This window comes from Bos taurus, chromosome 1 (assembly GCF_002263795.3).
Source record: "Bos taurus isolate L1 Dominette 01449 registration number 42190680 breed Hereford chromosome 1, ARS-UCD2.0, whole genome shotgun sequence".
In the NCBI taxonomy this organism is placed as follows: Eukaryota; Metazoa; Chordata; class Mammalia; order Artiodactyla; family Bovidae; genus Bos; species Bos taurus.
This window is the reverse complement of record NC_037328.1, coordinates 144,415,480-144,441,577: the sequence shown is the minus strand read 5'-3', so window position 1 is coordinate 144,441,577 and position 26,098 is coordinate 144,415,480. Positions and strand designations below refer to the sequence as shown.

General features: G+C 52.3%; 1 protein-coding gene across 1 annotated transcript; it reads right to left on the bottom strand.

Moving 5' to 3' along the window:
- Window positions 1–14,839: 14,839 nt before the first annotated feature.
- On the bottom strand, window positions 14,840–17,175 carry LRRC3 (leucine rich repeat containing 3). Its single transcript, NM_001098884.1, is given in 2 exon segments — window positions 14,840–16,335; window positions 17,015–17,175. A coding segment is annotated over 1 exon segment (774 nt). The 5' UTR covers window positions 16,191–16,335; window positions 17,015–17,175; the 3' UTR covers window positions 14,840–15,416.
- Window positions 17,176–26,098: the final 8,923 nt, after the last annotated feature.

Below are 26,098 nucleotides of genomic sequence, written 5' to 3'. Positions count from 1 at the left end.
CTGCTGTGTCTGTGTGTTTCTGATGGGAACTAGACCCCCAGCGAGCGCAGCCCGGGGCCAGTGCACTCACTTGGCCACCTTGGCCTGACGTGCCCTCATGTCCCTGGTCACCAGCACGCCTCTCCTCTGCAGGAGCTTCTTCCTCCAGCCTCAGGTTTCCCACAAATGTGGTTGGGTAGGGTCAGGTCAGGAATCCCAAGCATGCATGGCATGGGTCCAGTCTCCTCCCTGAGGCCACACCCATGGGAGATGCCTGGCAGATGGACCCTCATGCCTCTGCCTCCAGGCAGGCCTTCCTGGTCTCCACACGGCCTAATGGGTGTGCCAGATGGACTTGGAATGCCTCCTTGGGGCCAGCACTTGCCCAGCTTCTCCCGTGTCCAACTCCTGACCCTCCACTGGGCGAGGGCTTCCAGCCTCCTGGAGATGGATGGCAGGTGTGATGTGGCAACACTCTGGGAACCTGGGGAGGAGGATGGAGTTGCCGTCACCACCACGAAGTCCCCTGGGTGGAAGGGAGATCCTGCATGCCAGGAGATTTGCTGGGAAGGCCCTTGGGGTCCAGACCACAGGGCCGTAGCCAAGCCAGGCCTGTTCCATCAGCCAGGCCCACCTGCTCTAGGATTGGTTGCGAGAGCCAGGACCTCAGCAGCAGCAAGGCCCCTGCTTGGTTTAATGCTCTGCTATTTCCATCTCAAATTCTCATTGGTTCTTGCACAGGATCACACAGCCAATGGGAGTCCTGGCTGTCTGTAGTCAGCTGCAGGTAAGAACTGGGCTGGCCCAACTACCCAGGAAGGAATCTGTGTGCATCTGCTCCCCCTCCATCCAGGCCAGATTTGGAGTCTCAGGACCATAACTGGGACCCTCTTCATTTCCCAAAGCAGGGATTTTTCTAGAGACTCCTCCAGGCCAGCAGGTGAGCCACATGCCTTGGGGAAGCGGAGGCTGACCTTGGTCAAGGATGTCTCCTGCCTGGGAGAATGGCAGAGTGGAGGGTGAGAAGGGGTGCAGGCCAGGGGCCCTGTGTGAGAGAGAAGTCCTGGGGCTAGAATGCCCCCAGGGTAATTCCACGGGCAAAGAACCCCCACCCCTTATATACACTCAGTGCTTGGAGAAAGGATGTGCCCGCATGCAAGTCAGGCCCTCCTCCTGCAGCCCCCGGGTCTCTGCTAGACCCACATCCCCTTGCTGTCATTGTCCCTATGACCTGGCTTGGTCCCTGCCCTGGGCAGCTGGGGGCCTCATGGGCTAGGTGGGAGGACTATGGATCTGCTGGTGCACGTAGGTTGGGCCAATGGTACCAGAGAAAAATGTAGGCTCCCCAGTTAGCTTGAATTGCAGATGAACAATGAGGAAAACAACAGAATGGGAAAGACTAGAGACCTCTTCAAGAAAATTAGAGATCAGTTGCTCAGTGGTGTCCGACTCTTTGCGACCCTATGAATAGCAGCACACCGGGCCTCCCTGTCCATCACCAACTCCCGGAGTTCACTCAGACTCATGTGCATCGAGTCAGTGATGCCATCAGCCATCTCATCCTCTGTTGTCCCCTTCTCCTCCTGCCCCTAATCCCTCCCAGCATCAGAGTCTTTTCCAATGAGTCAACTCTTCGCATGAGGTGGCCAAAGTATTGGAGTTTCAGCTTTAGCATCAGTCCTTTCAAAGAAATCCCAGGGCTGATCTCCTTCAGAATGGACTGGTTGGATCTCCCTGCAGTCCAAGGGACTCTCAAGAGTCTTCTCCAACACCACAGTTCAAAAGCATCAATTCTTCGGTGCTCAGCCTTCTTCACAGTCCAACTCTCACATCCATACATGACCACTGGAAAAAGCATAGCCTTGACTAGACAGACCTTTGTTGGCAAAGTAATGTCTCTGCTTTTCAATATGCTATCTAGGTTGGTCATAACTTTTCTTCCAAGGAGTAAGTGAATTTTAATTTCATGGCTGCAATCACCATCTGCAGTGATCTTGGAGCCCAAAAACATAAAGTCTGACACTGTTTCCCCTGTTTCCCCATCTATTTCCCATGAAGTGATGGGACCAGATGCCATGATCTTTGTTTTCTGAATGTTGAGCTTTAAGCCAATTTTTTCACTCTCCTCTTTCACCTTCATCAAGAGGCTTTTTAGTTCCTCTTCACTTTCTGCCATAAGGGTGGTGTCATCTGCATATCTGAGGTTATTGATATTTCTCCCGGCAATCTTGATTCCAGCTTGTGCTTCTTGCAGCCCAGGGTTTCTCATGATGTACTCCGCATAGAAATTAAATAAGCAGGGTGACAATATACAGCCTTGATGTCCTCCTTTTCCTGTTTGGAACCAGTCTGTTGTTCCATGTCCAGTTCTAACTGTTGCTTCCTGACCTGCATACAGATTTCTCAAGAGGCAGGTCAGGTGGTCTGGTATTCCCATCTCTTTCAGAATTTCCCACAGTTTATTGTGATCCGCACAGTCAAAGGCTTTGGCATAGTCAATAAAGCAGAAATAGATGTTTTTCTGGCACTCTCTTGCTTTTTCCATGATCCAGCGGATGTTGGCAATTTGGTCTCTGGTTCCTCTGCCTTTTCTAAAACCAGCTTGAACAACTGGAAGTTCACGGTTCACGTATTGCTGAAGCCTGGCTTGGAGAATTTTGAGCATTACTTTATTAGCGTATGAGATGAGTGCAATTGTGTGGTAGTTTGAGCATTCTTTGGCATTGCCTTTCTTTGGGATTGGAATGAAAACTGACCTTTTCCAGTCCTATGGCCACTGCTGAGTTTTCCAAATTTGCTGGCATATTGAGTGCAGCACTTTCACAGCATCATCTTTCAGGATTTGAAATAGCTCAACTGGAATTCCAGCACCTCCACTAGCTTTGTTCGTAGTGATGCTTTCTAAGGCCCACTTGACTGCACATTCCAGGGTGTCTGGCTCTAGGTGAGTAATCACACCATCGTGATTATCTGGGTCGTGAAGATCTTTTTTGTATAGTTCTTCTGTGTATTCTTGCCACCTCTTCTTAATATCTTCTGCTTCTGTTAGGTCCATACCATTTCTGTCCTTTATCGAGCCCATCTTTGCATAACATGTTCCCTTCGTATCTCTAATTTTCTTGAAGAGATTTGCTGGAGCAGCCGTGAAGAGATACCCCACGTATTTCAAATCCTGAAAGATGATCCTGTGAAAGTGCTGCACTCAACATGCCAGCAAATTTGGAAAACTCAGCAGTGGCCATAGGACTGGAAAAGGTCAGTTTTCATTCCAATCCCAAAGAAAGGCAATGCCAAAGAATGCTCAAACTACCACACAATTGCACTCATCTCATACGCTAATAAAGTAATGCTCAAAATTCTCCAAGCCAGGCTTCAGCAATACGTGAACCGTGAACTTCCAGTTGTTCAAGCTGGTTTTAGAAAAGGCAGAGGAACCAGAGACCAAATTGCCAACATCCGCTGGATCATGGAAAAAGCAAGAGAGTGCCAGAAAAACATCTATTTCTGCTTTATTGACTATGCCAAAGCCTTTGACTGTGCGGATCACAATAAACTGTGGGAAATTCTGAAAGAGATGGGAATACCAGACCACCTGACTTGCCTCTTGAGAAATCTGTATGCAGGTCAGGAAGCAACAGTTAGAACTGGACATGGAACAACAGACTGGTTCCAAATAGGAAAAGGAGGACATCAAGGCTGTATATTGTCACCCTGCTTATTTAATTTCTATGCGGAGTACATCATGAGAAACCCTGGGCTGCAAGAAGCACAAGCTGGAATCAAGATTGCCGGGAGAAATATCAATAACCTCAGATATGCAGATGACACCACCCTTATGGCAGAAAGTGAAGAGGAACTAAAAAGCCTCTTGATGAAGGTGAAAGAGGAGAGTGAAAAAATTGGCTTAAAGCTCAACATTCAGAAAACAAAGATCATGGCATCTGGTCCCATCACTTCATGGGAAATAGATGGGGAAACAGGGGAAACAGTGTCAGACTTTATGTTTTTGGGCTCCAAGATCACTGCAGATGGTGATTGCAGCCATGAAATTAAAATTCACTTACTCCTTGGAAGAAAAGTTATGACCAACCTAGATAGCATATTGAAAAGCAGAGACATTACTTTGCCAACAAAGGTCTGTCTAGTCAAGGCTATGCTTTTTCCAGTGGTCATGTATGGATGTGAGAGTTGGACTGTGAAGAAGGCTGAGCACCGAAGAATTGATGCTTTTGAACTGTGGTGTTGGAGAAGACTCTTGAGAGTCCCTTGGACTGCAGGGAGATCCAACCAGTCCATTCTGAAGGAGATCAGCCCTGGGATTTCTTTGAAAGGACTGATGCTAAAGCTGAAACTCCAATACTTTGGCCACCTCATGCGAAGAGTTGACTCATTGGAAAAGACTCTGATGCTGGGAGGGATTAGGGGCAGGAGGAGAAGGGGACAACAGAGGACGAGATGGCTGATGGCATCACTGACTCGATGCACGAGTCTGAGTGAACTCCGGGAGTTGGTGATGGACAGGGAGGCCTGGTGTGCTGCTATTCATAGGGTCGCAAAGAGTCGGACACCACTGAGTGACTGAACTGAACTGAATCAACGCTTTTTTAAAAATTATGTAACCCTAATATTGCATAGAACATAGAGTAAAGGGGTATTTGGTGTTTATCTGAGGTTCAGATTCAAGTGGGCATCCTGTTTTGATTCTGACACTCAGTCGCCCACCCTCCCTGAGAGTGGTGTGGGGTCTGCTGAGGGTTCTGATTCTAACTGGATCTGAGGCCAGGCCTGAGCAGCTGTGAGAGGGAACAGCAGGGTCCAGGGCTTGGAGGCATGCAGCCACAGGCAGGGTTGGCTGGGGGCTAGGGTCCATGGCATGTCATGTCAAATACTCCTTCTGCAGGTGTGCCCAGAAGTGCCCCCAGAGGCAGGCAACCCTCAAGGAGAGGGGAGGCCATCTGGGCCAAGAGCACAGCGGGCCCCTGAGACCCATCTCCATGCCTGGGACGGTTGGCTCTTGTGTGTCTGGTGACATGAACATTAAATCCATGGGCTCTGGGTAAAGGGATCACCCTCTGTGGTGTGGGGGCCTCCCTGAGCACAGGGTCTCCCCAGGAGGCCACATTAGACCTGGCACTGCCCATCGGCTACCTGGGTTTCCACCAGGCAGATCTGGGGATCAGCAGCCTCCACAAGCCCCTGAACCAATCCTGCCAGGATCTCTCTCTACACACGGTTTCCCTGGAAAGCCCCCCACCCGCCCCCCAAGAACAAAATGCCCAAATGGGCCAAGGTGCCTGGGAGTCCGGACAGCTGTGTTCGGTCCCATTCCCGGGTTTGTCCATAGGAGAGGCGCCCATGGGTACTGTCCACACTCCCCAGGCACCCACCTACGCAGCTCCTCTCCCCCTGGAGTGGTCCAGACGTCCAGCTGGCGCCCGGGGAGGGAGGAGGCAGACCACAGACACTGACGTCACCAGCACACCAGCAACACGCAGGGAGCAACCACCTCCTGTGCCTGCTCGGGGCTTTGTCCTGGCCAAGCAGGGCCACTGCGGCTCCGACAGTATCCTATCTCTGCTCTGGTGGGTGGAAAGAGAACGCACCAATCAAGAGCTGTTTGAGTTAGGGGGAGTGACCGCAGAGAGCATGCCAGTATTTATATCTTTTCAAGTCAGCTCTTGAGCGTCTGTCCCATGTCATTCCCAAGGCGCGTGCGGCTCCCGGGAGTTAGCTCGCTCTGTGATGTGGCCACATCCTTGTCGTTTTGACAACAATGTTGCTTTCTTCACAGGAACATCCAGGAATTTGCTGGACTGATCATCTTTTGTTAAACCACAAAGATCAACAGCCTTTTCTGTGATAAACACAACATCTTTGCACAAATTGCTTTTCTTTGAAGTTCCTTCTGATTTCCTGGAGAAGTACCGTCTGTGGCAGTTTTTTGCACCTTCTCCTTGCCTTCAGGGCTCCCCTCCCTGAAACCCCATCCAGCAGAAGGGTGACCAGATGTGTGACGCGCACCTCTTCCATCAGCCCCATCAGACCGGACTTTACCTACTTCTCAATCTGTCAGGGCAGAATTGCTGGCAAAACTATCTTGTGGTAAATTGCTGGCAAAACTTCACCATGGTCAGCAGACCTGCCTTGGGGTTGCTGGACGATTCCTGTAGGCATTAATGTTCTTAATCTCACCACCAGCAACAAAGCCCCAGCCTCTGCCACACACACACACACACAGCCCCACACATTCACACATCCCCCACACATGCTGACACACTCACAAGCTCCTACACAAGTGCACACACATGCACATCCCTTCTGGATGGGAGCCGTGTCTGGGCAATTCAGGCTCAGAGCTGAAGCTTGGTGCTGCCCGAGGGTCTGGGCGGCCATGGTATCTGCTCACACTTGAAGTGTCCACTGTGCACCAGCTGCCCTGGCCGGAGCCGCACACGTGACCACACAGTCCCGGCCACACTTAAACTCTCCAGTGGCTAGAACCCAGAGTCCCAGGTGACCTCCAGGCGCTGCACGACCGCCCAGCTGCCTCCCCTGTCCCACCCAGCCCATTCCTTCCTCAGGCTGACCTGCCTGTCCTTAGCTCCATCATCCCTCAGAGAGACCTCCCAGGCTCATGACCAGAGCCGGTCCACCACACCCTACGAGTGCACAGAACACTCCCTTCTCTCTCCACCTGCATACCTCACTGAGCAGCATCTGCAGAAATCCAGATGCTCATGTTTGTTAACTCATTCACGTCCACTCCTCCTCTGGAACTTCAGAGCAGGTGCTCCAGGGGTTCCCAGGCCCCTCCCCTCTCCATGGAGGACAGGCTCCCAGCTCCCTCCCCGCTCCACAGAGCAGGGGTTCTGAGCCCCTCCCCACTCCAAGGAGCAGGTGCTCCAGGGGCTCCCACCCCACATCCCAGAGCAGGGCTCCAGGTGTGCACTGCTGAAAAGATCCATTCCAACAGGATTATGAAAAGAATGGCTTTCCTATCAGACTGAGAGGAGTTACCACCTCAGTTCTTTCACTCACGGTTTTAACTTAGCCAGTTACTGAATCCCCTCAACCTTGGTCCCTCGAGGACCCACCTCCCTCAGGCGATGCCTGGGCAATGTGACGTGGGTGTCCTGTGGCCCCAGCACAGCTCCTGGACCCATGAGTGGACAACAGCAGCCCCTCATCCTTGTCATCTGCCCACCAGTTTTCCTGAACAAAGTTGGACCTAAAATCCCATTGGAAATAAAATGTTGAGCCTGTCTCATTTTTGATGGTAGATTTACTGGTTTAAACCACATGCTAGTGAATCAAAGTCATCAGTAACACCTAATACCCAAAGATGGTTTCTCCTCTGACAGAAAGATGGTCAATATTAGGAGAGCCCTTGAAACCATCCGCTATGCCAGCAACAAAAGAGCAAACGCAAAGGAAGAAAAAGGGCATCTCAGAGAGTCTGTGGCTCTTTTCATGACTCGAATGTTATTTTTAAATTTGTTAAAGGCCCTTATCTTTGCTTAATTTTGATTTATTTAATTTTATATAATTAAAAATGCACCAACCTTAAGGGCTCTATTCAATGAGTTTTGCTAATTGTACACATATGCGGAACCACCCTCAACAAAGCCAGGAGCATTTCCACCCCCCAGGAGTCTCCTGTGCCCCTTCCGGTCACCCCCTCGCACACACACACACACACACACGCACACACGATCTGCTTTCTGTCTCCAGAAGCCCTGCCCGCCACCGGCATCGCTCCCATGGCACCGTGAAGGGCACTGTCTGTGTCCGTCTCTCAGCTTAGTGCTTCTGACACTCATACGAGCTGTCGCACCTGCAGGCTCTCTGCTTTCTTTGCAGCTTTTTGCCATTTGCTCGTGGCTTCAGTCCGTCGTATCAATAGCCCATCGCCCTTCCTATTTATCTGCTGTGGGGTTGTTTCTGTTTGGGGCTGCTCTAAACATCACTGGATAATTTGTGTGCACAGGTGTTTATTTCCCTTGGAAAACATCTGGGAGCAGGGGCCATTGGGTAAGTGATGGCTGCGCTTTGTAACATTCCTCCAAGCAATTCTCCAGCTTGGGGACCCGCTTCCACGTCTATAATTCCCATAATAACAAAGAAGCTCTCAGACCAGCTGCCCGCGGGGTATTTAGCACGGGACCCTCGAGCCCTCAGATGATAATCACGGATGTGCCCAGCAGCCTGGTGGCACCACTGTTTGTATATCAAAGTCCAGCCAGTCCTGGCCTCTGTGGTGAGAGCAAAGGGCAGAGAGACAGGATGTGAGAAAGACAAAGGGTGATGCCCCGTGGACAGTCTCTCTGTTGATAGAACCTACTAGAATCAGCACGAGAACTTTGTGAGCTCATTTGACCATTAAAGGCGTATAAGAATCTGAGCCCACCCTACCTGTCTTACTTCATTTCCGTGGAGAGAGGACAGCAGACCAGCACCACTTGTGTGTTTACAAAACCACAGAAGCCCCCGCCTTAGGCTTGTGTCTCTGGGACAGAATTATCACGCACTCAGTGGCTTAAAACAACAGGGACTGCACTGCCTCGCAGTCCTGGAGTCAGGGGTCCCTCCCAGGTGTCACTGGGCCAAAGTCAAGGTGAGGGCAGGGCTGGTTCCTTCTAGGGCTCCAGGAGTGAATGTTCCCTCATTTTCCAGCTTCTAGAAGTGCCCACATCCTGGGGTCTCAGTACTTCCTCCACCTCCAAGGCTGCAGTGGGCAGTGGAGTCTTCTTCACCTGCCCTCTCTCTGAATTGCTCCCTGTGCCTTCCCTTCCACCAAACGGTGCAAAACAGACTTAAATTGGTGAGTCGCACCCACAGTGCCGCAAGCCAACGTCACAGCCACAGGCACTCCAGGGCCGGCTGCAGTGACCAGGACCTGCGCGGGTCCTTCTCCTTCTCCTGGGGCTGCTAAACAGTTAAAATCTAAGCGAAGCAGTTCTGTTTACAAGTTACTGGTGTGGAAAACCTCACTCTTGACGTCCTGATCACTGTGACACCCAGACTGACTGGCTCTGATTCCAAGGTGACTTCTCAGCCCGGGGCCAAGGACGGGAGGTTGGTGCTTGATCCAGTGGTCCCTGGGAGAACACTACGCCCGGGGAGCCTGGCGGGGAACTGGGCCTGTCTGACCGTGCACAGGGCTGCCCTCTGGCAGCGCCACTCTCCACGGCTGGTGACCATCTTGCAGGGACAGCAGGACCCAGGCCTTCCAGCCAAGCAAAGTCCACTCTGGCTGGTGCCAGAGGTGGGTGCAGGGGAATGCCAGCTGAGCTGAGCAGCAGGGTCCTAAGTGCTCTGGGGAGCAGAATGGTGGGTGCCCACCCAAGGGGAGCCCCTCCAGCTCACCCATGTGGGTGAAGGGGCTGCCCTGGTGGGGCCTGGCAGGGGCAGCAGCTTGGAGCTGTGCCAAGCGGCCTGAGTGCCCACTCTGCACACCATTTCAGAAGACAGGCCCCTGAGAGAATTCCAGCACGGAGGTTACCCTGCCCAGAGAAGTCTCCGGGCCTCATTGCTGACCTGCTGAGGGTCTGAGTGAGTGGGGGGTGGGGCGGCGTGAAGCAGGGACGGTACAAAGACAGGGTGAGCATTCTCATGGGCTCTCTGCCCCAGGCTGACAGGGTGCTGGGAGCCGATGTGACTTGATGAGATAAGGGACTTTCAACAGGTGACAGACAGACAGTTCAGCGTCCTCTGTTCTGAGAACTACATACCTGCTACAACCATAAGTCTGGCGACTGTGGTCATTGAGTCTTGACATAAATGCATTTTCCTTCAGGGTTTTCTCAGCATTTTAACTGCTCCCATGTCACTGCCCGGCTGTGGAGGCCTCATAGGCGTCTCCTGGACGTCTCTCTGCCGTCCACTGCTGCCCAGCAACCTGGTCACAGCCCCACTGAGCGTTCAGCAGCTCGACAGCCTTGGGAAAGTCCTTTCAGTGCTCCAGGCCTTGGCTGCCCCATCCGTTAGGAAGGGTCGGCTGCTAACGTGGGCTCCCGAGTCAGCTCCCAGCCCAGCGGCCCCTCTCCCTGCATCTCTCTGCAAAGCCTGCTTCCGCAGCCCTTCCTCTGAAGGCCCCTCTCCTCTGACAGCTGCTGGTCTCACAGGGCAGGTCAGCCATGGGCTTGTCTCTCTGGGGAACTGTCTCCCAGTCTCCCTTTGCATAGAACCCCAGATGGGCACAGGGCTGCTTCTGACTGCAAAGCCACCCCCGCAATGCCCTCTGTGGCCAGTGCTGTCACCACGCGTACAGACGTAGACCCTGGCAGGCCTGGGTCCCAGCAGGGGCTTCCCCTCTCCTGGCCAGCGCAGCTGCCGGCAGGGAGGGGACCCGCAAGGCCGCTGACTCTGGCCCTTCTCCAAACCAGGGCGAAACCCAGGATTCGCTTCTTTGTTTTGACAACACTCCAGGGCCCAAGTGAGAACTTCCAGGCCTGGGTGTCAGAAGGCCTGGATTCCAGCTCCACTCTGCCCACAAGCCAACTCCTGTGTCTGTCATTTCTTTCCCTGGACCTTGGAATCTTGGGTTTCTTGTCTGAAAATAGAAGTATTACCGACCGTGCCAGGGCCTGGTGGGAATTCCCTGAGGCGCCCTGCCTGGCAGTACCCGCCGCCCACATGCCTTCGCAGCCACTGCCCCCTCCCAGCAGGCAGCCTGCCCAGAGTGCCCTCTGGGGCCTGAGTGCTGATTTCCACACACGGTTCCTACAAGGCTGTGTGGCTTGGCCACTGCTGAGACTGGACCTCACCCCGTCAGTCAACACGTTCTCCATAGTGGCCCCCCCATGTACAGCCCCACCATGCCCGGCCTACCTTCACACACTCTGGACTGGGCGCCCACCCAGAGGCCCTTCCTCCAAGCTGGGTCCAAGCTGCTGCCCCCTGAAGAGCCTTCCCTCCTGACACATGGCCTCCTCCTCTTGACCCCGCCCCTACCCCCAGCCTGCACTCGGGAAGCCCCCACATCTGCCCCCAGGGCCCCAGGTTAGGGGCTGACAAGTCCTGCCCTCCCTCCCCAGCATGTGTTCAGGAGTGTGTGTGCATGTTTGCACAGCGTAGGTGCACGGTGGGCACGTGTGTGGTGTTGGGGGGTGGGGGGCGATGGAAGCTGGCAGACTGACTTCCCGTCCCGCTGCAGCCCCCACACTTAGGCCCTTCATCTGGAGGGTGCCTTCTGGCCAACGTGTGAGGTGAGTTCCTGAGGTCACTCCTGGCCACCTGTGTAAGGCAGGGAGCACCCGCTGACCCCAAGGAGCAGGGCTCAGTGAGGATGAGCAGGGTAAGACTGGCTGTCTGCTCTGGACACACTGGCCGCTCTCAAACTGGGGAGACTGTTTGAGAAGCTGCTGTAACAAAGGACCCACATTCAGCAGCCTAAACAGCACGAATTTGTTTTCTCAAAATTCTGGAGGTCAGAGGCTGACATGGGTCTTCCTGGGCTAAACCAAGGTATGTGGGGCCACTTCCTCCCAGAGGCTCCAGAGAACACCCCGTCTGGGCCTCTCCCAGCTTCCTGGGCACCTGCATCCCCCACACTCCTCGCTGCTGCCCATCCCTGATCTTCGCAGGCTCCCAGAACCGGGGCCTGGATGTCTTTAGGGCCACTGTTCCCTCAGAACCAGCCTGAAGTAGAGATGATATGAAAGTAGAACCTGCTTGCTGGGTGCCCATGGTGCTCCCGAGGGACCCCAGAAGCAGTGCCAGCAGCCTCCCTGGGCAGGAGGGAGGATCCTGGTTGTAGCTGCTGTCAAGGGCCTTGAAGTAGACTCTCCCGTAGGCAACCTCAAGCCTCCATCATGACGTCAGCTGGCTCACAAAATTCCTAAAGCCTGACAACTGGCCATCACAAGCCAGTCCAGCTGTACAGGCAAGCCCAGCACCCACCGCACCCCATCCTGACCCGGCTCTTCCAGCCCTCGGCTCAGCTCGTGGGGCTGGCGGCTCCAGGACTTGGCGAGGTTGGCGTGAGGGCAGGTCAGACCTGGTGGGGTCACCGAGCTGCAACAACAGAGTCCACTCCAGCAGACATGAGCTCAGAGGTTTATTTAGGGTTCAAAGACAATGGGGAGGACAATGAATAGAATCAGGTTTGGGGCCAAGCTTCCAGGTAACCACCACAGGCTCCTGCCAAGAGTCCAGACCATTCCACCTCCTCCATGGTCCACTGGGCCTGCTCTCCAGAACTCAGGCCAGGATCCTGGAGAACCCGCTGCAAGGGAGCCCGGGGAGTGCCGGGCAGGCAGGTGGCCAGCAGGGCAGGTGCACAGTGCCGCCCCAGGACGGTGCTCTGGGAGTGCCCCAGGCCTGTGCCCACCATTGCTGCTGTGCCCACCAGAGGTCCCGGAAAGGTGGCTCCATGCCAGGGACAGCCTGTGTCCCAGTGGCTCTGCTGTGGGCTCACAGTACACCTGCTCATCCCCAACTGCTGGACCACCCGAGAGAGCCTGGGGTCCCAAAGTCCAAAGAGGACTGTCAGGGCTCATCAGGAGGCTGCAAGTGTGGGCATCCCTGCCTAGGGTCAGGGTCAAGGTCAAGGGTGGGGCTCTGGTTTCCAAGGGGACTGTCTATGCTGAGGCCGGGGACCAAGCCAGCATGAAGTCCCACCCCAGTCCAGAGTGGTGGGCAAGAGGACCGGGCTCCCGGGGGGCTGCTCCTCCCCTTTCCTCTGCCCTTAGGCCTCCCAGAATCAAGACCCCAACTCCTGTGAGAAGGAAGACAGGCCCAGCTGAGGTGGCTGTTGGGCCAGTCTGCTCATGCCATCCTCAGCCGCATAAACTCCCCTGAAATCATCCCGCCCTGACCCCCAGACCCTGTGAAGAGCTGCTTCCCAAGGAAGAAGGGGCTTGGTGGACAGGGCTGAGCAGGGTTGTATGCAGATGGCTCTTTGTGGACTGACTGTGACGAAAGCTGGGGTCCACCCACACCCCACAAGGGCTGCTGCCTCCCTGCCACCTGACTGAGGCCCCCCCTTTGCCATGTCCCCACCACTATCAACCCCGGTCCCCCCACTGAGGTGGGGGTGGGAGGCCAGTCCGAGGGCCCATGGAGGTGGTGGGGTGTCCAGGCTCACACATGGCAGCAAGAGACGCTGGGTGTCATCTGCAGGAGTCCCTTAAGGAGGAGAGGGACAAACAGAGAAACAAGGGGGCAAGGGGCGAGGGGAGGGCTGGGTTCCCAGGAGAGCCCAGGGCCAACAGGCGCTCCGGCGAGCAGGAAGGAGTTTCCGCTCCTGGAGGTGGGATCCTAGTGGTCTTGGGAGGGAGGTACCCTCTGCCAGGAGACTGCACGAAGGCTGAGAAGCCCAGAAAGGCCAGGAGGGCCTGGTAGCCCCCCTGCTGCTGGGCTCAGGACAAGAGGGAGAAGGCCCTTCTGGGGTGTTCTGGAGTCCTGGCCCCACTTCCTCTTCCCAGCTGTGTGGACAAGAGCCAGCAGGCCCACACCTGGGGGAAAGCTGGCAGGACACTGGGCGCCGGGCAGCAGCAAAGGGTGAGGGAAAGCCCTGCATGTGCCCCGTGTGTCCCCAGAAGAGCAGCTGGGGGCATGAGGCTCTGGGCTGCTTCCAGGTGAGAGCAGCAAGGAAAGGGCCTGGAGGTGCCCAGGCTGACTGGCCCCTGCAGCACCTGAGCCGAGGCAGCAGGACCCTGGCATCTGTCCCCACCTCCATCCAGGCCTCAATTCCCTCTCTCCCCCTGACCCAGGGACCCAGGGTCACGTCCACAAACCTGTGGGGTGACGAGCTCCTTGTGTGGCAGGACCCCTCCCCGCTGTGTGCACCCCGGGATGGATGCGGGAGGGGGCCCAATTCACCCACGGAGCCTGTGTCCCCCGGTCAGTCGGCCCACACTCACCTACACCCATGGCGTCTGTCCCACAGGTGGACTGGCGCCCAGGCTGGCTTCTCGGCTTTAGCGGTCACCGGAAGGGTGGGCAGGCCATCAGTTTCCTGAGGATTGGGGTCATTCGGAGCATTGTCTGAGCCCTGCCCTCCACCCCGCACCCTAGTGGGCAGCGGGCAGAGAGGTGCCCACCCCACGCTCAGCATGGAGCCCCCTGTTCACACGGTGCTCGCTGTGCCCCCAGCAAGGGCAGGCGGGGCGCTGGGGTGTGGACGAAGGTTGGCATCTGCTGGTCATTTCTTTAACGCACCACAACTAAAAAGTCATGACCTTGCTCAGATGTGCTTTTCAGGTTTCTGCTGCTGCTTCTGGTCCCTCGGCTGCGGGCACCGCGTCTCTGCATCCACGGGTAAATGTGCTTTCCGTGGCCAGTCATGCGACGCTTTCCCAGTACAGACCTTCATACACCTTTGCCCTTCCTGTCCTTTATACCTCAGATCCACGAGCAGTGTACCCGTAGTTTGCTCCCCCTCAAAATATCTGAAGTAGTTTAAAATATAAACACTCATACAAAAAGGCCGTTAAAAAATAAAACTGGAAAGACAGAGTTGGGGTACGTAGGTGGAGGTAAGGTCTACCCTGAACATGAATCAGATAGGAAAACCGAGCAGTAAAGTCGCTCTGAGATTCCTGGCAGCAAAGCTGAGAAGGAGAGAGAGAGTTCCTGTTCCTGGAGAGAGGAAGCAGCCCGCCTTGAAGCATCAGACATTGGTCCTCCCTTTGGCTCTTGACCACTGGAAAGGAGCTGCTTCGGTGAGTAGAAAAGCAAGGCACGTGGTGACCCCCGATGATGGGCTCCCTGGCGGGACACAGCCCGCAGGGCGGGAGTCGGGCAGGGCTACCCTTGTCTGGCTGCTGACACGGCTTCCCGTGAGCCTCGCTGGACCTGTCTCAGGTTCTCTCCGTGGTTTAGTTATTTTGGGGGGTTTTGATTTTTTTTTTTTTCCTTCTCGCTGGACTGAAATTTGGTACGTGTTACTCTTAACAAACACTCTGAGAATAAACAAGAGTTGTTCAAAGGTTACACGTTCCACTTACCTCTCTAGAAAAACCTGGTCTCTACCACTTGGCTCTGCAGGGAGTCTGTGGTCAGATCTGTTTGGGACATACTGGGGAAGCAGAGGCAAACCAGCTCCACAGTGTAGACGACCCGAACCTTCAACTGACAAGCTGCACCCCACCTCCTTGGGGAGCCTCACTCACAGGCAGGCCCTCTTTTGTCCCTGAATGCTTGTCCACCCTATGGCACCCCGTGGGACAGGCTCCCAGAGTGGAAGGAACACATTAGATGGACTGCCTGGCTTTACGTCCTGAGTGGACCACTTCTTGCCCCAGACCTCCCATTTCTCTGAGCCCGTTTCCGCATCCATCAGTGTGTCAAGTGGATAAACTGCTGGACCTGAAGGAAAATGCTCTGTGGGAGTGGAGCACTGGGCAGAAGCAGCCACGTCACCACCTCCCTGAGGGACACCGGGGGCAGAGCCAGTCCCATCTGCCACGGCAGCAGCAGGAAGCGGGTGGGCACTAGGGCGCAGAGCTGGTGGGGTCCTTGGACATGGGGGTGCTGGGCAGGGACTTGAGGTACTCCAGGTGCCTCCTGGCATCCTCCTGGTTCTGCCGCACGTAGTACACAACGTAGGTGATCACCATGGCGAACCAGCCGAACATGGTGACCAGCATGGCCACATCCGTGGTCTTGTGGTGGACGCTGCAGAAGCTGACGCCAGAGTCGAGGGCCTGGATCAGTGGCTTCCCCACGTACTCCTCCTGCACCGAGGTGTGGCAGGCGATCTCGTCCACTGAGTCAGGGTCCAGCTTCAGCTCCCACAGGGCCTCTTGCAGGGCACACTCGCAGTGCAGCGGGTTGTGCGCCAGGCGGATCTTGGCGCTGAGCTTGCCCAGCGCGTCCTTGGGGATCCTCCGGAGGCGGTTGTGAGATAGGTCCAGCAGCCGCAGGCCCCCGGCGAGGCCTGAAAAGGCGGCGGGGCCGATGGTCTCGATGGCGTTCTGTGACAGGTCCAGCTCTCTCAGCTGGTGCAGGTGCTGGAAGGCCCCGTTGGGGATGCGGGCGATCTTGTTGGCATCAAGCTTCAGGAGCACAGTGTCTGCGGGGATGTCCCTGGGGACCTCCTGCAGGCCCCTCGCACTGCAGTGGACAGCCACCGCCCCCGCGTGGTCAGGGCACTGGCAGTTTTGTGGGCAAGAGGCACCTAGCCTCAGGCAGAAGAGCAGGAGCAGGCAGGGCCCTCCTGCAGGGACAGGCAGGGAGGAGGGGCTTTGCCTGCCTGTTGGGCCCATGCTGACCATCTAGGGACAGACAGGATGCTGCTGTCACTCAGGGCTGCAGGTTACACGCTGCCCCACGGCCTGGTCGTCGCTGTGCAAGGACCATCGCGTAGATGTAAACTCTCTTCCCTCACATGCCCGGTGTCCTCTTTTGGCTCTAAAAGAGAGGAGCAATCAGCATTGCTGGCCGTGGTTCATCTGGGGACCTGAGGGCACACTCTGACTTCCAGACACTCTTGACCAGAGGGGGTCCCTGTGATTTACCGCCTCCACCCTGCCCTGGACACACCCACCGCACACCCTGGGGGGAGTCAATGGCTTGGACAGCACCCGGTAATAGGAGTCCACTCCTTTCTAGCAGCTCAAGGCTGGAAAGCAGGAAGACTGGGGCTGCAAAGAAACTGGAATGTACGGGTGATGGTTGGCGGCGCCTGAGAACCAGGCAAGCAGTCTCATCGCCTTGGGGCTAGGCTGCTGTCAGAAGAAGCTCAGCACTTTGCTAATCGTGACAATTCCTCTGACAATTATTAATATTAAAGCTCTTCTCTATCGGTCCTATAGGGAACAACTACCCGCCCGGGCGCCTTTTATTTCAATTATGTTTGAAAAAGAGAAAATGAGAAAAGAGAAAAGCCAAGCCCTGGGCGCGCGGCCCGCGCTGGGCGTGGAGTGGCGGGGCCGCGCGGGGCCTGGGCAGGCGGGGCTCGGGCCCCGGGGACCCCGGATATCGGACATAGGGACTCCCGGGCCCCAGGCCCTAGGGACCCCCGGGATTCCAGGGAGGAGGATGGACGGGGGCAGGGTGTCCAAGCTCTGGGGTAGGGCGGGGCCTTTACCTGCGCGGCCTCGACAGGAGACTGCTGTGCTTGAGGATCTCTGCCGCTCGGAGCCCGACCCAGCGCCACGCCCGAGAGCGGCCGCTATCCCGAGGCCTGAGCCCACGTCCGCGGCCGCTCGGGAGACACGCGGCTCGGCCTGAGCTCGTGGGGCGGTGCCTGCGGGCGAGAGGCGGGGTGGGGCGGGCCTGGGCGGGGTCTGGGGGCGGAGCTGTGGTACGGGGCGGGGCCTGGACGACGCAGGGCCTGAGACTTAGGGGCGGGGCACGGGCGGAGCCTGTGTGCAGGACGCTGCCTGGACAACGCGAGTCGTAAAGGCGAGGGGCGGAGCCTTGGGCGGGGCCTGGGGGCGGGGCCTGGGGGAAGGCGTGGAGCGGACCTGGGAGCAGGGTTTTAGATGGGAGTGTGTCTCTTGGGATCTGGGCGGGGCCGTGGGGGCGATAGAGACCCGCCCCTGCCCAAGTCCAACCCCGTCCCTGGCCCCCAGGTTGGGGGCCATGAAGGCGGTGGAAGGGATAAGGTGATCGGGGATGGAGGTGCCAGCAGGGAGGTTGGAAACCCTTGGGTCAGTGCGACCCTGCTGAGCCTCCCTCGCAGGTCTGGTGCCAGCGGCAGCCAAAGCGTTAATGGGGTTAGGCCTCAGTCCCCCTGAGTCTCTTCCTGCCTAACCCCCATATCCCCACTCCCACCCCTCCTCCCCGCGTCTTAGGGACCTTGCATGGACAATCCGAGGAGCGTAGAGAATGCGGGGATCGAGCCTTTTAAACTCGACCTGAGCCATTCTTAGGGATTTTTTTTTAATGACAACTTGATTGTGGTGTAATTGTTATACGATCAAACACATATTCAAATTTGATACGTTTTGACGTTTGTATACACCCGTGAAACCATCACCACAAAATACTCCAAAATTTCACCTTTTCAATCCATCCCCTCTGATGCCCATCACCAGGCAAGCACAGACCTACTCTGTCACTCGATCAGTTTGCATTTCCTGTAATTTATATAAATGGAATCGTAGATTCTTTCACTCAGAGTGATTACTTTGGGTTCTCCGGATGCTGGTGCATTTATCAGTGGTTATTCCTTTTAGTGCTGAGTAATGAGGCATTGCATGAATGTTCCACAGTTTGTGTATCCACTCATCTGCTTGTGGAAATCTGGGTTGTTTCCAGTTTTCTGCTATTACAACCAGAGCTGATATGAACACTGTGTACAATCTTTGTTTGGACAAATACTCTTGCTTTCTCAGATAAATATCTAGGAGTGGACTGGCTGGCTCTTATGGTGGCTTATGTTTAACTTCTAAGAAACTGCCAAAGTGACTGTACAATTTTACATTCCTGTTTGTATGCTCCAGAGCAGCACCAGGATTTGGTATGGTCACTGTTTTTAGAGATTCTAATAAGTGTGTAGGAGTACATTTCATTGTGGTTTTAATTTGTATTTCACTCAGAACTTGAATGTCTTTATCTGTTTGTTTTCTGTCTGTCTTCTTTATGGAAGTGTTTTGTTCAAATCTCATACCCTCTTTTAATTGAGTTGTTTTCTTATTGTTGAATTTTGAGAATTCCTTATGTATTCTGGATATAAATCCTTTACCAGACATGTGGTTTATATATATTCCTCTGATTCTGTGGATTTTCTTTTCATTTTGTTAAAAGTTTTTCAAAGAGAAATTTTAATTCTGATGCAGTTCAGTGTATCAATGTTTTCATTTTTATGGCTCATCCTTCTGGTGTCATAAGTAACAAATCTTACATATTGCACTTACATTTTGCATTTGGTGTGAGATACGATTTGAAGTTTATTTTTTGTGCAAATAGATGTCTAGTTTTCCAGGACTGTTTTTTTAATGATCCTTTTTCTACTGAATTATCTCCGCATCTTTGTTGAAAATCAGAGGTCTGTATTTGTATGAGTCTATTCTGTACTTTCTATATTCAGTTGGTCTATTTGTCTATTTTTATGTAAATGTTCCAAGCTGTCTTCATTACTTAAGCTTTACAGTAATTCTTGAAGCCAAGTAATATATATCTTCTAACTTTGTTCTTCCATAAAGTTCTTTTGGTCATCCAGGACTCTTTGCTTTGCCTCATGAATTTTAGAATCAGCTTGACAAATTCTACCAAAAGAGTTTAGTGGGATTTTGTTTGGGATTGTATTGAATCTACAAATCAGTTTAAGAGAATTAACATCTTGACAATATTGTGTATTCCATTCTATGAACATGGTATATCTTCTCATTTCGAGCTTCTTTTATTTCTTTCATATGTGTTTTGTAGTTTTTGGTTTCACACATCTTTTGTCAGATTTATCTAATTTTTTAATGTTACTGTAAATGGTATTTTAAGTTCAATGTATCTTTGTTAAAAGCTAATATATGGAAATAAAATTGGCATTTGCATACTGATCTGGATTTTGCTAAACTCACTTATTAGTTACTAGAACTAATTAGTAGACACCCTTTTAGTAGACACCTTAAGATTTTCTGCATACATGAACACAATTGTGTTATCTATAAGTAAAAAGAGTATTACACTTTTGTTCCCAGTCTGAATGTCTTTTACTTCATTTTCATGCCTAATTGCACTGGCTAGAGCCCTAGTTCAATAATGAAAAGGAGGAGTGAGAGCAGATATCTTGTTCCTCTGGACCCTAGGGGCAAACATTCAATCTTTCACCATTAGGAATAATGTTGACTATAGGGTTTTGCAGCTGTCCTTATCAGTATAAGGAAGCTTCCTTCAATTACTGCTGCTGCTGCTACTGCTAAGTCACTTCAGTGATTACTTATTTTCCATCTACTTGCTACCTAATAATTGAGAGAGGTGTACTGAGATTCCTGAGATCTGTCTGTTGCTCCTTGAAGTTCTATCAGGTTTTTGTTTCATGCATTTTGAAGCTTTATATTCATATTAGTTTGTCCTCTTGATTAATTAACCACTTTGTCATTATGAAAAGAGCCTCCTTATCCCCAGATTCTTTGCCCTGAATTCTACTTTTCTGACATTAGTAGCCACTCCAACTCTCTTTTTTGATGGATTAACATCAAAAGATGAGTTACCTTCCTCCACTCTTTTTGCTTTCCTGTGTCTTTTTTAAAAATTTATTGGAGTGTGGTCGATTTACAATGCTGTGTTGGATTCAAGTATACAGCAAAGTGAATCAGTTATACATATACTTATGTCTGTTTTTTTTTTAAAGAATGTTTTTCCCATATAGGCCATTGCAGAGAATTGAGTAGAGTTCCCTGTGCTGATTAAATTGGGAGATTAGGATAAAATAGGTAACTGAGTGTGCTGAGGGGACGACTGCCGGGGTCCAGCCCCGGTGGATCCAGGGAATTCGAAGCGGGGACGGCATCAGCCAAAATCAGGAAACAACTGCTTAATTAAACGTTTATTAAGGATATAAAGAGTGGTGAAATAAGGATACCTCAGCGAAGAAATTCAGTGAAGAAAAGAGGCTGAATAAAATTCCAAAGCAGGGAATTTACGTCACCTACGAAGGCCGCAGGCGTCCTCCCGTTCTCCCAAAGGAGAGGAGACACTAAGGCCTCCCCGGTCAGATCTTAGAAGCCCAGGCAAAATTAGTAGGCTTGACAAGCTTCCCCGCCTCAGAGGAAAAATTCAGCTAGAAGGTGAAAGAAAGAACGACATGGAGAGGCCAAATTTCGGTGAACAAAAAAGGGGCATACTTTATTTTCCAAAGTAGTTTTATACCTTAAGTTGTGCATAGAGGATTATGGGGGAAGGGGTAGAGTCATGCAAGGACAGCAGTTCCTGATCCTAATCGAAGCCAGGCTTTCAAACTTATCATATGCAGAAGTTTAGGTGATTTACATCATCTTCTGGCCAGGAGGCCTGTTAACATTTTAAGAAACTTATTTTTCTCTAAAGGTGATTATTCTAAAGTCAGGCGCCAGCCTCCAAAAAAGCATTGGATAAAGTTGCATTCCTATAGGGCAAAGGTGAGGTGGGCTCAATCAAGAAAAGAATTAACTCAAGGGTCCAAGGTTACAAACATTGAGGCTACTACTTACATTTCTATACACCCATTATATCAATCAATACACTGCCAAGGACACAGAAGGTAAGGGATATGGAGACTTAGCAGCAAACATTGGCCCAACAAATGAAAAACCCTTCACCAATACAATTTCTAATCAATCTTTTAACTACTCAAAGGAATCTGTGTTTAGACAGTTTAGAACATCTCCTGCCTCTCACAGTTGGGAGACTCTGAACAATCACATGTGGCCGGAAAAAACCTATTCAGGCAGGCTAGAGGACTTCCAAAGGAGTTTGTAGGTTGAAACACTGTCACACCCAGGAATTATTAACTGGAGCTGTAAGCTAACTCTTTTTTCAGAGAGAGGTAGTGGGGGACAGCCCCCCGTAAAGTCAGAGGTGTAGGTGAAAGCACAAAGCAGAAAGTAGGCAGACTCTGGTTTTGGGGGTAGATGCTCGAGAATTTCCAGGGGGACTGCTGAGGCTCGATCCCGCCTTTGTGTATGTTGAGCCTCCTTCCTCATGACCTTTGTCATGGGTGGAGCTCCTCACGCTGGCTCCCGGCAGTGATAGAATTCTAGTTGAGCTATTCCAGATCCTGAAAGATGATGCTGTGGAAAGTGCTGCACTCAATATGCAATATGCACTCAATATGCAATATGCCGGTTCCTGGCAGACGACAGAGGATGAGAAGTTTGGATTGCATCACCAACTCAATGGATCTGAGTTTGAGCAAGCTTCAGGAGATGGTGAAGGACAGGGAAGCCTGGCATGCTGCAGTCCATGGGGTAACAAAGAGTTGGACGTGACTGAGCAACTGAACAACAACCTGTGCTGTATACCAGGTTCTTATTAGTTATCTATTTTATATATTATAGTGTATATCTGCATAGTTACCTATTTTATCCTAATCTCCCGATTTATCCCTCCTCCCTCCTATGTCTTTATATTTAGTTTCCTTAAGGATTTCCATAGAATCAAAGTATCATCCTCAATATATTTATGAACTGCTAAGGGAGAAATAATAGATTTACAGTGAAGAAACACAGCAGAAACTACCTTATGTATGTGACTAAGGTTAATATCATCAGTAACAAGACAGGCTGGCATCATGTAGCTCCTGATACATGGACTGAGAAAGACACATCTCTTCTGTGGTATTCTTGCCAAAAAGGCACGATCTCTTTCCAATTAAAAGAACACACCAGACACACCCAAATTGAAAGGCATTTTACAAAGTGACTGATCAGTTCCAAAATGGAAAGATGAGAAAAGACTGACTCACTGTTACAAACTGGAAAAGACTAAGGGAAAATAGCAACTGCATGGGATGTGGGGTCCTGGAACAGACCTGGGCACAGTGGGAAATGGGGTCACACAAGTCTGGTGGTGTAGGTGACATCCTGGCTCTGGCCACCCACATCCGCAGGGTGATGAGCTCCTGTCTGTCCCATTTCTGCCCCATTTGTCCCTCTGTTCCCTTTTCCTCTTTTCCTACCTTCTTTTGGATTGAGTATTTTATGAGCCCATTTTCTCTGTGTAGTTAACTCTTAGCTGAGACTGCTGTGTCGTGGTTGCTTTAGGGTGTGGTATCGACTATCATTTCTCATCATAGTCCCCAGGGGTCATTTCAGCTCACCCTACTTCCCAAATAGAGTGGGAGCCTTGAGGGCATACTCTCCCCTGGCCGTGTAGTGGCCATGCAGTGGATGTCCACATGTGTAGGAACCCCTCAACTCTTACTGTCAAGTGTCTTTTAAGAGATTAAAGTAAGATGAGCCATGAAACTGCTGCAATGTTTTTATTATATAGTAGACTGAAGAGATCAGATCAGATCAGTCGCTCAGTCATGTCCGACTCTCTGCGACCCCATGAATTGCAGCACGCCAGGCCTCCCTGTCCATCACAAACTCCCGGACTTCACTCAGACTCACGTCCATCGAGTCAGTGATGCCTTCCAGCCATCTCATCCTCTGTCGTCCCCATCTCCTCTTGCCCCCAATCCCTCCCAGCATCAGAGTCTTTTCCAATGAGTCAACTCTTCGCATGAGGTGGCCAAAGTACTGGAGTTTCAGCTTCAGCATCATTCCTTCCAAAGTAATCCCAGGGCTGATCTCCTTCAGAATGGACTGGTTGGATCTCCTTGCAGTCCAAGGGACTCTCAAGAGTCTTCTCCAACACCACAGTTCAAAAGCATCAATTCTTCGGCGCTCAGCCTTCTTCACAGTCCAACTGTCACATCCATACATGACCACAGGAAAAACCATAGCCTTGACTAGACAGACCTTTGTTGGCAAAGTAATGTCTCTGCTTTTGAATATGCTATCTAGGTTGGTCATAACTTTCCTTCCAAGGAGTAAGCGTCTTTTAATTTCATGGCTGCAGTCACCATCTGTAGTGATTTTGGAGCCCCCAAAACTAAAGTTTAACACTGACTGAATAGGGGAGCCCCCAAATTATGGAATATTTTAAATATTTAAGTTAAACAAATCAATGTGATTACCACCCAAAACTACAGCGTGGGTGTGGACATATCCTGACATTATTATGCAGTAGGGGAAGGGCCAAACACTCAGAGTTCCCTCTGTGATTTCTCTTTATGGAAAGTTCCAGAATAGGCAACATGCCTTAGTGGCAGAGGCGGGGAGGGGAAGGGGCTCCAGGGGGCTTCTGGGCCTGGGTGTTCTGTGTCATGATCTGGGTGCTGGTCGTCAACATCAGTGAAAAACCCTCCAAGCTGCTAGGCTGCAGATGTGTGCAGGTAACTGAGGGCATGTAATTCCTCAGTAAAAGAAAGCAGGGATGTGCTGGCTACATGTGTGTTCACAGATGGTCACACGTGTGGGTGGTGAATCCAGCAATGGATGGATGGGTGGATGGGTCCATTTAGGGCATGATGCTGTCCTCCTGGTCCTCACGGGCTGTGGCCTCCCTGGATGATGACATCAGAGTCACTGCAGGAGGTGACGGTGGCCGGCTAGGCCCAGCCAGGGCCCTGTGAGAGCCTGGCTCACTGTCCACTCTGGACCACAGGTCTGCTCTCAGGAACACCAGCAGCCTTCCAATGCCATCCTGGCCACGTGGTCCGCCCACTCACTGTAGCTGTCCTCATAACTCTAATTGGGCTCCAGGTCGATTATCTCACCCATTTATCCGCCCAGAATCCAGGCCTCCTGACCCAAGGGACAAAACACGAGGCTCCCACTGGTTAATTGCTTCCCCGTCAGGCAGGTTGTTTTGCTAGTGAGGGCTGAGTGCGTCTCCCTGGGGATGAACCAGGAGGAGCTACAGCACAGTGGTGGGATGAACAAACATCCCAAGGTCCAGACTCTGCCTCCCCAGGCAGAGACCTCAGAGCAGCCTGGGACAGGCCCTTCTGGGGTGTGGCCGGCTGGCTTAGTGTGTGCTGCCGCCTTGCTCTCCCACCTTCCCATCCACCGTGCCCAGCTCCACCCTCAGCAACTCTGGCCTTCACACTGACCCCTGCTGGTCCCAGTTCCTGCCCTCGCCCAGCTGGGAGAACCCTAAGCCAGAACCCTTGGCTTGCAGGGCACTGCTGACTGCAGCCTGCTCATGGGCAGAGGCTGGAACTACTCAAAGAGAGAAGACGCAGGACCCCCGGCAAAACCTGCTGCCCAGAACCCCACAGGCAGGGCCTGAGCTCGCAAAGAGCCTCCATGGATGGACTGTCAATGGTAAAACTATCCTCAGCAGCTTGGGCCATTCTCAGCTCCTTCTAAGCCCCCAGATTCCTGGATTTCCTGGAATTCCTGGATTTCTGGGCCTGAGCAGCACCCCCAAACTACAGCCTATCCAGTAGATCTGGGAATTCCACAGCAGTCTCGCCTGCCCCGCACCAGTACACACACCCCTCCCCTGGTCTCTCACTCTTCCTCTTGTCCAAGTTTTGTTGATTTTGTTGCTCTTCTTCAAGAAATGAGTTTTGAATATATTCACCATGCCAATTCTTAGTTTTTCCCTCTTTGGTTACATCTGATTTAGTCCCTGTCTGAGCCCCTGTCTGAACCTCTGAGCCTCTGTTGATTCTGTAGCTATTTTTTGAGCTTTTTGAGTCATAAACTCAGATAATTTACTTTCACTCTTGATTTTCAAATAAGTGCATTTAAGGTCTTAAGTGTTCCTTTCTGAGACTTCCAGCCACATCCCTGAGGCCGTGACTTGGACCCTCTCATTGTCTTGTTCTAGCTGCCCCAGTGCAGGTCTCTGGCAGGGGTAGAGGGCGTGGAAGCACACATAGCCCCCACTCTGGCATTCCCTCAGTGGCACCCAGCCCGCAGGGCTCTCATGCTCTGAATCCTAGGCAGTGGGCTGGCCCTGGACCTAGTGCTAACCGGAAACCCGGGGCCAGTGACTGCTCTGCCCCTGGAGACACGGCCCCTCCCCAGTGGTCCTCTTGCCCAGAAAACTAGAGGATCCAGAGTAAGGACAGAAGCCCCCATCCATGAAGGGCTGAGGGCGGGGGCGGGGACCAGTGTCCTGACCTGGATACCACCTGACCTTGGGCTCCTCCCAGCTGGTCAGGGGACCAGTCACTCACATCCCAGGCAGACACCTGGACCCACTGAGGTATTTCCTGTCCTCTTCTGGTGCATGGCCACCTCCTAACAGCACTCTTCTGGTGCTGTGGGTGGAGTGTGGCTGTAGTGATGGAGCTGCCTTGGGAAGTTGCTGAGACCCCCTTGGTGGTGTGATGGTCGCTCACTGCTGTGAATATTCCGTGTCTGAGAACAACATGTCACCTCTGGACCTTGTTGTTGGGGTGGGTACACAATCACACACACACCATATAATGTGCGTACATAGATGTGCATGTTATACATCCTTTATTATACAAATATGTATTATACATATTGTACCCAAATAAATATACTGCACACAATTTATATATAAGCAAATATATGTGGAAGTGAGATGTAATGTACATGTATAATATATAACATGTATTTATATATACATACACACATGTATTTATAAATATGCACCACCCTTATGGCAGAAAGTGAAGAGGAACTAAAAAGCCTCTTGATGAAAGTGAAAGAGGAGAGTGAAA